Source organism: Odontesthes bonariensis, chromosome 15 (genome assembly GCF_027942865.1).
Source record: "Odontesthes bonariensis isolate fOdoBon6 chromosome 15, fOdoBon6.hap1, whole genome shotgun sequence".
In the NCBI taxonomy this organism is placed as follows: domain Eukaryota; kingdom Metazoa; phylum Chordata; class Actinopteri; order Atheriniformes; family Atherinopsidae; genus Odontesthes; species Odontesthes bonariensis.
Genome location: NC_134520.1, coordinates 5,895,955 through 5,907,935, shown reverse-complemented (window position 1 = coordinate 5,907,935; position 11,981 = coordinate 5,895,955). Strand labels below are relative to the sequence as shown.

At 42.3% G+C, this 11,981-nt stretch overlaps 1 protein-coding gene across 2 annotated transcripts; it reads right to left on the bottom strand.

The window, feature by feature from the left end:
- Window positions 1-227: 227 nt before the first annotated feature.
- bcl6aa (BCL6A transcription repressor a) lies at window positions 228-8,420 on the bottom strand. 2 transcript variants are annotated; one of them, XM_075486215.1, is made up of 9 exons: window positions 8,337-8,420; window positions 4,371-4,542; window positions 4,038-4,259; window positions 2,984-3,949; window positions 2,541-2,722; window positions 2,287-2,454; window positions 2,056-2,186; window positions 1,637-1,774; window positions 228-1,530 (listed from the first exon to the last, which is right to left on the bottom strand). In XM_075486215.1, exons 1-9 carry the CDS (start codon window positions 8,389-8,391, stop codon window positions 1,387-1,389), a joined length of 2,178 nt encoding a protein of 725 aa, XP_075342330.1. In that variant the 5' UTR covers window positions 8,392-8,420; the 3' UTR covers window positions 228-1,386. The 2 variants fall into 2 exon arrangements, with proteins under 2 accessions (XP_075342330.1, XP_075342331.1); XM_075486216.1 differs by lacking the exon at window positions 8,337-8,420 and adding an exon at window positions 6,689-6,766.
- Between the last annotated feature and the right edge of the window lie 3,561 nt (window positions 8,421-11,981).

Sequence of the window (11,981 nt, the reverse complement as noted above, 5' to 3'; positions counted from 1 at the left end):
TCTCGTGTACTTTGTGGGTACAGTTCATGGTTTTATAGTCTAAATTTGTGAACTTTTTTTCTTTTCCAAAGTTGCACATCGTGCTGTTTGGACTACAAGATGTCATCATTGTAGCCATCTGGACTCAGAGCAACATTTCAGGAACAAGTGAATCCTTCTGCCCACACATTCATGGTCATCCCTCTCAAGCACGACAAACTCTGGTGTCAATACATAGAAATCCAGAACCTTTATTTTACATTCATACATCTATAACGTTGTACAATAATTTTAATGCAGTTTAAAAAAGCCCAATCCAAAAAAAAACTAAACAAGTCCTGAAAATTTACAATGATAAAGTTGCATGTTCTAAGGTTATTGACAAGCATATAGAAATATATATACACACACACACACACACACACTCTCACACAGGGATTTAGGACAAGTGCTGTCCTTGAGTTGTACCTTAATAGAGCTGGGCTGAATGGAGAGGAATTCAGTCACCATAGAGAAAGGCACATTGAATACACAGTGCATCTACAAACAAAAACCTTAACACTGACACAACTTTACTGTAGGATTCTAGAACAAAGAGCAAAAACTGTAAACTTTCACTTATGAAAAACAAATGAACAAAAACGAATTTCACATCTATACAAATACATCTGAAGCAAAAATGTTTTTCTTGGTCAATACAAAGCAGTACCTTGAAATGCAGTTCAACACTAAGATTGGCTCTGCCAGCAGAGAGCAATCCCACAGATATATTAACACAATATGTCACAATATTTATGTAGTCGCCCTCTTCATGTACGCTAACGACAGTAAGAGTGTACCTCATGCATATCTTCGTCAGATGGCAACAGTCATCTGATATGTTCCAGACTAAATCCTACGCCATGTTTTTTTTTTTTCCCTTTCGTGTGAATATGGCAACTTGACAAGAAGCGACACGTCTGTACATCCACATAAAACTGTATAAACAGCTTCTTTACATCCGCAAAGCCCGTTATCTTAAAATATATGTACCACTCGTCGATCAAAATTTTCAATACTTTCAGAAAAGTAAGTTCTCTGATATAAAATACTGTATTTTAAAAAAAACACATCGTTTACATTCCGTCCTCAACAAAATAAAGCTTTATATACGTACCCTCAAAGCCTAAAAACACTCCCAACATACACATATATATTCTCGTATTTATATAGAAACAATAAAGTGACTAAGAAGCCAGAAGTGGCTCTACGTTCACATGTAGTGGAAACCCGTTTAGAATGGCATACACAGCCAATTTAATTGTCTAATGAACACAGTGTGGCACTACAATTTAGGATGATTGTACAAGTTGGGGTCTATAAATGCCATGGTCAATGCCTCCGTAAAAACTCTTTTCCTCGTGTAGCTCAGCATGCCTTTGTCAAGTCAGTAGGCATGTCTGCTGTAGACATACGGTATTGGATCTTTGTGTTAGTGATGGCACCGTGCTTCTGTCGAAGATGCAGCCGGAGCTGACTCTTGTGGCGGAAGTGCAAGTTGCATTTTTCACACTGTAAAAGACAGAAGAGTGGCATTACTTTCAGGTGTTCTTGTTGCGTCTTAGACTTGACTTGAGAGGATTTTTAACTTCTCGAGGAGTAAATCGTGTCAACCTACATGGTAGGGCTTCTCTCCCGTGTGTATGCGCAGGTGGCTCTTCAACGTCTGCAGATGGCGGAAGCGTGTTCCACAGATCTCACAGGGGTATGGCTTCTCACCCGTGTGGATCAACACATGGGCACGAAGATGAGCAACCTAAACAAGAAATAACATGAAAATCAATCAAATTCGGCCGAATGTAGACATTTTTGACAGACATGAGTGGCTTTCAGAGCAGAGCGAACTATAACTAGTGAATGACTTAGCTAGTCCCGTCACACATTGATTGAACTTCTGAGCCGACACACTTATTGTACAACAAACAAAGTAACTTATATTTAAATATCAAGCTGAAATGAACCACAGCCACAGTAAGCTGCTCAGAAGCAGCAGAGTTTCAAAACTAGGTTCAGATTTTTTATGAAGGGGGTCACTACCTGCACAAAACGAGCTCCGCACGTCTCACATTTGTATGGCTTCTCTCCTGAGTGGATGCGAGTGTGAGTTTTGAGGTTAGCTGGTCTGTTAAACTGAGCACCACAGATATTACAGCGATACGGCTTCTCTCCTGAAAATAGGAAATCACTTAAGAATTCTGCAACAAACACACATGAAAAGCAACACATGAGCAAGTGGAATTGCTCTATTTTTAATAGATTTTTTTTTACCTGTGTGGACAGTTTTGTGGCTGGCAAGGTTGCCCTTGTATCGGAATGCAGCTTGACAGCGGTCGCATTTGTACGGCTTGTCACTGTGTACCTGAAGCATATGCTGCTTCAGAGCTTCATCCTCAGCAAACTTGGAGTCGCACTCGTTGCAGAAGAACGTACCGTTTTCTGTCCAGGAGAAAAAAGTAAAAGTTAACTGCTGCTCACACGTAGCGCTGAATCAACCCTGATGTGAAAAGAAATCACACACGCACCACAACTGGAGTCTGAATATTCAGAATGAAGCTCTGCCATGTCTTCTGATAGGCGGGACCTGGACGTTTTGGGACAGACCTCTGAGTGCTGTGGGGACTGGGAGCCGCAGGTTGAGCAGTTGAGGCGGTTCAGGTAGTGTGGAGGGTGGCCATCGCCATTCCTCAGCGACCCCTCAAGTGCACTGTAGATAGACAAATTGTTCAATCTAAACACATATTTCATAATATAAGTAATCCAAAAATAAAGTTTCAAAACTGGTCCTGTTTTAAGTTTAAAATTGGGCGAGGTAAATTTAAATTGAGTGCTGTTTGTTTTATGAAATAAATTAAATAATCAAATGGCCTTAAATGTCCACCAGCACCTTATGAAAATGGAATAAGCTTGTTTTTTTTTTGTTGTATTTAAAACAAATGCCGTGCTGTGCTTCGTAAAGAAACCTCACCTGTTTATGATGTTGTTGAGACGACTGATTTGCGGCACAGGCAGATCCTCGCTGTGGTCACTGCTCTTGCTTGTGGTTTGAGGGTCGAGGTTCTCTGAGTCACTTGGGTGAAGGTAGGGCTGCTGGCCGAGCCGCTGAGGTGAGCGAAGCCCGGGATCCCTCAACCCCACCTCGTCCTCCTTGGCGCTCTGGTTCAGCACGATGAACTTGTACTTCTTCCAGTTGCGAGCTTTGGGGTCCGGCATACCTTGTGGGCCTTGTGCTCCGCTGGCTTGGGAGAGGCTGGCGTTCTTGCTACTGCTGGACTCTGTCGGGGAGTTGGGCTGGCAGTCTGATTTGAGGGGGCTCTGCGGGCTGCTCACCAAACTCTTGCGTCCAGCGGAGGAGATTCCCAGGGGATAGTGCTGATTGATAAGGTCCTCCTCTGCCTGAGGAGTGTGCTCTTTGCCCAAGTCTTTCTGGTGCTCGAAGGTCAGCACTGGAAACACACGCTTCCTTGAGCCGAGGCCAACAGTCTGGCCGACACCCTCGTGGCCCTCCTTTCTCATCTCATCGTCTCTCACTACCTCCCTGGAAGCGTAGGTGGTGGAGTGAATGATGCCGGCGGAGCTCGTGCCAAGCGCCCTGGCGTATTCTGCCCTGATGGCATTGGTGCTGTCATGTGGAGAACAGTGCTTGTGGTGGATGCCACTCTTTGAGAGGTCAGCAAAAGCGTTTTTGGTATCTGTCAGCTTGCAGAGAGGAAAGGGGAATCCTGGCATGGGAAACTGCCCATAGAGAGGGTAGTTGCTTGGGGTGCTGACCCCAGTGAACATGTTTGTGCCGTAGGGCCTTCCATCCCTGAACGGAGCCATGCGGCTGTGCAAACTGTCAACAACATCATGGGGCCGATAAGCATGGACATCTTGAGGTAAAACCAAGGGACTGACCAAAAACTCATCTCTAGGAAGCTTGGCAGTCGGATCACTGTGCAGAAAATGAGAGGTCTGTAAGCGTACAGATGCTGATGATCATGGATTTACACTGAATTGTTATGGAGCTTTGTTCTACCCACCTGGATTTAATAAATCTGTGGCAGGTGTCCACCACGTGGTCCATCTGCAAGTAAATGGCTGTATTCATGATAGCCATGATCAGACTCTCCTTTAGTGTGAGTCGGGAGGTGTACATAAACTCCAGCAGAATAGCAAAGCCTTCTGGGTCCACCTTTGGGTCCAGACTGATAGCATTAAGGTTGCACTTGTGGGAGTCAGTGAAGATGGAGTAAAACAACCCACTGCAGAAATTAGACAGGAAGAGACACAAGATTGTATGAAAATGAGTCACTTATTCTGCAAACAGTAGCTGAAAAATTTACTAAAAAGTTAAATGTTTAAATGTCACGCACCTGCAAGCCATGAGAACAGTCTTGTGCGCACGAAACTGCTGTCTGTTAACCAAGATAGTGACATCTGTGAGAATATCTCTGCTTCGCAGCCGGTTCAGGTTGAGCAGAACATCACTTGCATGGCGTGTGAACTGTATGCAGCTGTCTGCTGCACAAGCCATTTTTTCAAGTTCTGCAAAAGGGACAGAGGACATCGAGATTATTTTGCATTTGAAAAAGTACCTCGATGGATTTTTGCTGCAATTGCACAACGCATCTATTAGTTTTAACGGCAGAGAAAGGGGTTATCTCGATCAAAAGAAATCTGAACCTTTCCAAAGGTAGCAGATTAAAAACAAGAACAGATTCACAGATCACCGGAAGGCGGCGCCCTTTAATAAACAAACAGCGTCCGGACGTCTCAATTTCCACCTTAAGAATAATTTCTCTCCCCTCACTGTCAGAAACACTGGTTGACAGCCCAATATAACAAATTCAATTCTTATTTTATCATGAAGATGAATTAAAAAAAATTTTTTTTTTTAAAAACGAAGCACATTTTCAGTCGTAAAAATATCCATTACATATAATTATATCATGACTTTATATTAGAAAATTGGGAACTAAATGCTACTTTAAATAAAAACAAACAGACAAACAAAATTCAAAAAAAATAATTAGCACCTTAGCATTATTAAATTTAAATTTAAAATGCAGTGTAAGAAAGTTCAATCTGCCTTCAGCGCGGCGGGGTCGGCTTTCCGACCAGCTCACGTCTGACAGGGTGGAGAAATTAGGGAAATTATTTCTGCAAGCATGCTGACTTATTACTGAAAACTTTTAACACGCGCGCGCTCACATACAACAAACAAACAAACATCCTAATTTCGATTTCAACCGCAAGATGTCCTCGCCATGACAGAGTCAGCCAAATAGCCCCGTGCAGGTGACAAGGTTATAAGTAACAGTTTGCTTTGGAAAAAATAAAAGAGACAGTCAGTGTTGTTGTGAAGTCCAACAAATCACTCTGCCAATAAACTGCGCTGGATTTCTGGCTCAATTACTTTATGGAAGCGAAAGCTAATACTGAATTAACCCGAGGAAGAGAAAAAAAAAAGTTTTTTTTTTTTTTTTTTTCTAAACACGGAGGCGGATTTATGACAGTATCTTTAACTCAATGTCAAGAGAGAAGTCTAAAACCGGACACGTCTCTAAATAGAACCAAGACACCTAAAACTGACGGACTGGTAAATAGTTACCTGCTGCCGCTTAAAAAACAACCAGTAACGTGGACAAAATTAACTACCCTTTTAGGAAATCTTTAACGAGGATTACAGCCAAATAACTTAAGTCGTTTGGCTTTAGTGAGAGTGAAGCCTGCCGTTTAAATGCCAATGCATATTTTAATCCGCTTAAAATCGTGCTAGTCACAGTTTCTCGTTTTATTTGCATTTTATGGGCCCTAAATGGAGACTGTCGCTGTTCTTTAGCATAATTACTACGTAACCGAAACACTTAGGCGACACAGTATGTGAGACACCTCTCGCAAAGCCCGAGCAAGCTCAGGGCTTTTTCTTGGTGACACCTTTAAACTTGGCGTAGTTGTTTTGCTAGCTTGTCAAACAGCGCGCTGTCACTGTGGGGGAAAACGAGAGACAACTTGTAGCCTCCACCACGGAAAAAGCACACCCCACAACAGTAATATATTTCCGCTACAATGTTACAGTAAGAGGAGGTTTTGTTCTGCACTACCTTTTGCACTCCATTAGAGCAAATTACCTTCGCTACTACCGCGAAGTAAAAATATCCTGAACCTGCGGCTGCCATGCTGCCAGCAAAGTTCGTGTGACAGCGCGCGCGTGCCTCCGCTCCACTGCGTGCTGACACTTGAACGTACAAAGTGGCATCAAATCAGAGCGCATCAACACAGCCACATTCACCCAAGCCCGTGTATAATAGCCCGGGTTCCGCACAGCTCTTAGAAGTCCTATTTTCGTCGGTGTAGTTATCTAACCCGAGCGTTATTACAGCTTTACAGCATGATTAAGTGTCAGCGCGACAAGAGGAGCTACAGCGGAGGTAGGCAGCTGCCTGCCCTGCTGGTTCACCAGCCCAGCGCCGAGGCAGCCGATCTGTCAAGACAGCGGTGCTCCGGCTGTCACCACAGCAGCCTCAACAGAGTTTCGACTCAGCACTGTTCACACTGACAGTCTCACACACAGCCCTGGCTTCACAAACACTTCACCAACACAAATGAATAAATGTCTAAAGCATCAACAGAATATAGTAGATAACAACTTCGCGCCAAATTAAAGGAAAAATGGAATTTAAAAAATCACCTGGTAGCGCTTTCCTAGAAACTTCTTGCATCACCACTTCTAAGAACCCCAGTTCTAAGAATCAGACGAGCACAATTCTCGGAATTTGAGCCCGAGAAAGTACCACTCCCCCGGAGCAGGGGAGAGACGCTTTTTTCCCAAATTATGAAAAGAAATGCATTTAAAAGCTGTTAATGCAGCTCGTACTGCACCTAGCAGTTTTACACTAATACTAGAAATAAAAATAATGTTTAAACGAATGCGAAAATGGGTATAATTGTAAAAAATAACGCAGTCAATTGCTGTCTGAAGATCAAAATCCCCCTGCGTTTGGTATAGTCCGCAGTCAGAGGACGTCGGACTGCCTACGTCACCGGTTCTTTTAACCCAGCCCCCGAAATTCTCAGAACTAATTTATATTCCATGACTTAAGCAATGTGTCGTGTCGCTGACTGCCGTCGCATTTAATAAACAGACCCTACATGAACAACACAAAGACTGAGCTCTAAATTAGGTCCAAGCGGACAGGTCCATGTTACAGGCTTGCTTTTCCTGTTGACATTTTGTAGCCAGATTTTTCTGCCGATATACCAACTTCATAGACGAAGAGTACTGCGAATCGCCATCGGGGGTTTGTTGAAAAAGGAAAGCTTTAACAGATTTATTATTCACACGTCTGTAGGTAGTCAGTGGAGCGTTTGGATAGGACTCTTTTTCTCTGCGAACGGTTAAAGTGGCACTTTATCTGCCCATTTTAAAATGGGACGGTTTAGTTTTCTTTAAATTCGCACCTGCGCGTGTAACGGTTTTCTGTGCTGACCTTCCAGCTGTTGCCGCGTTAGAACGGGATGCGTTTGGCCAAGTTGCTGCTAAAAACAAAGCTATTGGACATTTGGAGTAGTGCTTTATAACAAATCAATTTAAGGCCTGCTAAGAATACTTGTTGCGTTTAAGCAAGCGCATCTCTTAACAGAAAAGCTTTGCGTGAGCCAACTTGAAAGCCTTTAGCCCCTCGTTATGAATCTGTTAATGTTTAAAATGCTGTTAAACCTGTTGTACACGTTGTAAAGTGTGAAGCCAAGGTCAGGTCTGTGTGGTTTTGGTGTTAAACGTCTGTATTGCTCAGTTTAGGGTGACTGCTGCCTTTTTTTGTGTGTATGACTCGTTATGATTGGATTTATACTAGTAATTCATTTAAAAGGGTGAAGGTGCCTGGGAGAGTTGTCCATGTCAGCTGATGCGACCATTTACAAATGCAAAATGAATGAAAGATTCTTGGAAAAGTAATTGAATCCCCCCCCACACACACACACACACTCTGCCATTTAATTAAAAGCCATGTGTACTCCATATTGCATCATTTCTCAGAGTTGAGCAAGAATAAACCAAGTCATTTTTTTTTTTACATCTCAGCATTGTAGCATTGTGTCGGTTCTTTCATTGTCTGAAACTATCACCAACTAGGCACTTGCACAAAATGAAACAAGACTAGCTGAACTGTGTCGCTTTGTTTTGTCCCGCATGCAGGGGAGAACTGGTGAGAAATTGCACATTGTTTACCAGCTAATAGGTGGCTTCTGATTCTTGGTTATGAGATGCAAATGACAGCAACTGAGAACTTATATTCATCTCATGAGATGTGGGCACACATTTACTGTCAGTGACTCACCTTGGAAACCCTGTTTGTGGTGATTCCAAACCACAGATTCCCCGTCTTTTCTCATCCCTTTCACTCCTTGGCACAGAAGCAGCATTTGTTGGGCTGGAGAACACAGAAAATCACATGAAATGTAAGATATGTGGGAGTGCATTTAACAGTGAAAGTGTCCAAGGAGTTTCAAAAACTCACTCTTCAAAATGCAGCCATAATCTTCACCAGTTTTTGATACTAAAAAGAATATTTCATTCAGAACAGTTCAAATGTTTTGCTTTTGTATCAATGTCAGTACACTTATAGCTGTAAAGATACATGTGTTGACTGATTGGAACATAGCCTCCTTTCCAGTCAATGTTACTACTGTTAATAACCAGTACATCCCACGTTGGAGAGAATCGCCTGGTAAAATGGATGTGCATTTTATGCTGTAAATGTTGCCACAATGAGACTTATCTTTATATATATATCTACTCCTTTTCCGTGAGGGATTCGTGTAATATAGAATGATCTTATAAGTTTATTCTTTCAGCGCCATTAAGATGATATTCTAATTTGTTAAGTAACATATCTGAGAGAGTAAAAAGTTTTGATAAGATTTCCCACTGTCATTGCACCCGAACTGCGAGCTGACACTGGTGACATTTGAACTGCCTGATACCTTCTCCATCCTGTGAACAACAGACTGTGTTTCTTTTTCTTTTTTCAGCTCAATGTACGCCAACACACCCTGCTTTAAAAGTGACATTTCCCTGTGGATTGCCCGAGCATCCGCCCATCTAGATCCAGCATCCCACTGAAAAACACTTCAGGTGTTCCCAAACCATTGGGGATAATAAATGGGGGGGATAGAAAAAAAAAAGTCTCCAAAATAATTAAGACGCACACTTTTAGAGCAATCTGCGATTCAGCACTGCCAAATAAAGACTGCGTTGAGCTCTAAACAAAGAGCAGCGTCAACTTTATTTCAATCCACTTGGGGGATGTTGAAGGCGCTCCAGCGCAGTTATGCATAATGCACGGCCATAAACCATCCAGGAGTTAGGAGAGAGATGTGTAATTTACCAAGGCCTCATGCTGTGCCCAGCTATAGAGGGATGAGATAATTACTGCAAATCCTTGGCAAACTTTTCCTCAACCAATTTCTTGCAAAAATAAATGACCCACTTACAGGGGGCAGAGGAAGAGTGCAGAGAAGCTGATCAATATGCCCCCGTCTGAGCTGATTGGGGGTGCATTATCACACAATGAGCAGTGTATCAGCTAATCCCCTGATCTCCATTCAGGCTGTATAATTAAACAAGCGCTCATGACGTTAGGGTCTTGGTCTCACTGTCAGAAACCATCACATCTGAAGGAGGCTGACTGTGATTTGAGTCCGGTCGGCCACTAACAGAAGCACACTTTAAAAAAAAAAAGAAGGATCTTGTAAACTTGTGACACAGTGTGAAACACCTCTTAGCCTGTTTTTGGTGCATGATAGGTCACTGAATAGAATATGTCCACTGACAAAAGCCTGGGGCCCGGAGGTTGCCTCACTTTTTTTTCCCTTCTTTTTTTCCCCTCACAAACTGCACACTTTTGTCTCGTTTCATAGCAAATTTCTGCCAACTTCAGTGTTCATTGTCAGCAAAGATGTGAGTGTGGAGTTTTGTTCTGAGAGGCATGATGCAACCACGCTGTAACACCAAACAGATAATGCTGTTAGCTACAGAGGTCTTTTTAGTTCCTTTCTCTGAAAGAATTTCTTTTTATATTGTTAAGTTTCACTTTTTTTAACTCCATGCATCCCAGAAGCTTTTTTTTTACCCCCACCCCCTCTTTTTTCTCCCCCTTTTTTTTGTTCACGCTTCACTTTCTCTTTGTCAAACACCACCATGACTGCAGGTGTGAAATGTGGAGCAATTGCAGCGTGTCAATGAAAAGATTTGTTCTCCACGTCTTATTGTATGCATTGATACAATTTCCTTGATCGTCTATTTGAAGAGATCACTGAAAACAGACCGCGCGGCATGCATCATTTATAACAGCTGTTAAGGAACACAAGGTGTAATGAGTGAGTGCACTGAAAAATTGACTTCAAAAGATTTCCTGTGCAGGAGGGCTCCTTCTTTGGAAGTTTGCCTCCTGCTTTTTTTTCTTCTTTTTCTTAATTAACAGACAGACAAGTCATATTCTCACACAAAATCGTGTCTGCTCGTAACAAAGCTGCTGTGTGCCTCTCCACATGTGCACGCTTCGGGTTGAAAGTTGTCTTTTATCCCGATTGACAAGGTTAAACAACCAGGGAGATTACCGGCAGCTCTGAATGAGGTAAAGAGCTCTTTGAGGTTCACACTTATCTAGAGAGTAGCTTCATGATTACAAATGATCATTTTGGCAATGCATTTTATTCAGAGGGTTTCAGGGTCTTCTCTTAAAACTTGTATTCATAAGTTATGCATGTGTTTTAGCAGCTTCGGTGGTCAATAACAAGAGTCTCTGAATGTGTGAAAGCTTTGTTGAAGACAGGGTTTTATTCTGCTTTATCAGTTCCTTCAAAAACCAAAACACAGCCACACTCATGAAAATAACTTTGGAGTAAGTTTCTGCTGAGTGCCTCTGTGGACAACCTTGAGTTCACCCGTTTGCTTGTGCAAGCTACATGCTAAGGTTATAGTCAGAGCAGAGGCGTGTTAGTGGGCTGGAATTCCAATTTAGTCAAATCAAAGCATGTAGATTCAGGACTTTCTCAAGGCCAGCTGCAAGGAGCCAGGAATGCAGCCTGTGGAGTCGAACTTGATGGAATTTTCCACGCATACCACAAAGAGCCTCTCGCCAGTGTGCCATCTGCTGGATGACGGGTCGGTTTCTTCCACAAAACACAAGGAGAAACAGGGAAAGCATGCAGCGATCGCCATCATTCACATATAAAATCTTCACACTCTTTGGTGTCGGCTCTGTCTTCCTATTTTGTTTCAAACGCTCCAGGGCTGCAAAAACATGCAGCAGTTCCAGCGTGCATGAGGAAAAGTTGTTAAATTTGGGAGAATTTGCCCAGATTAGTTTCAAAGCTTTGTTTATGTGCCTCCACGTGAGCTGAGTTTAGTTTCTTAACAGAGGTATCCTGTCTTTGACAGGAAGCTTTAGAGCAGGGATTCAAATGGTAAACAAGAGGGTCTTATTTCTTTGCACCACCCTCGATAATGATCCAATAAGAACCATCTGTCGAAATCAACCCTCTTTTTGCTCTACTGTCAAAACATCCACCAGTTGGCTCCAAACAGTAGATTGTGATGGGTCTGGCTGTGTGGTGGAAATGTTTCTTGTATCACAGCATTTTTTGTTTTTTTTGTCTTTGACATTAGGCACATGCCTGTTTACTGCGTTGGGGAAATTCCCACCAGGGTAAATGTCTCAAAAAGTTGAAGTAATTGACTTAGAATAGTGATTATGTGATTAAAACAGAAAGCTAAACAGTTAAGGAAAAAAAGTCGTATGAAAGCTAACTGACCTAAACACTGACAGCTTAATAGTATTACAGAACATCTACTTCTTCCATTGTTACTTTAAGTTCTTTTTTTTCAATATTTGGACATAATTGAGACATTGTCCAAATCTTTTTCACAGCAAGAAAGCATAACACGCTGTCTCCAAAAAACCCACCGACTTTTGTTTCGA

What these genes read in the sequence shown, in the direction of transcription:
- bcl6aa (XM_075486215.1), bottom strand. Translation starts at nt 8,391, where the DNA reads ATGAGAAAAGACGGGGAATCTGTGGTTTGGAATCACCACAAACAGGGT. An exon ending in GCGGAGCTCGTTTTGTGCAG is followed by an intron (nt 1,775 to 2,055) that starts GTAGTGACCCCC and finishes TTTCTTGTTTAG; the next exon opens with GTTGCTCATCTTCGTGCCCA. An exon ending in CGGGAGAGAAGCCCTACCAT is followed by an intron (nt 1,531 to 1,636) that starts GTAGGTTGACAC and finishes TGTCTTTTACAG; the next exon opens with TGTGAAAAATGCAACTTGCA.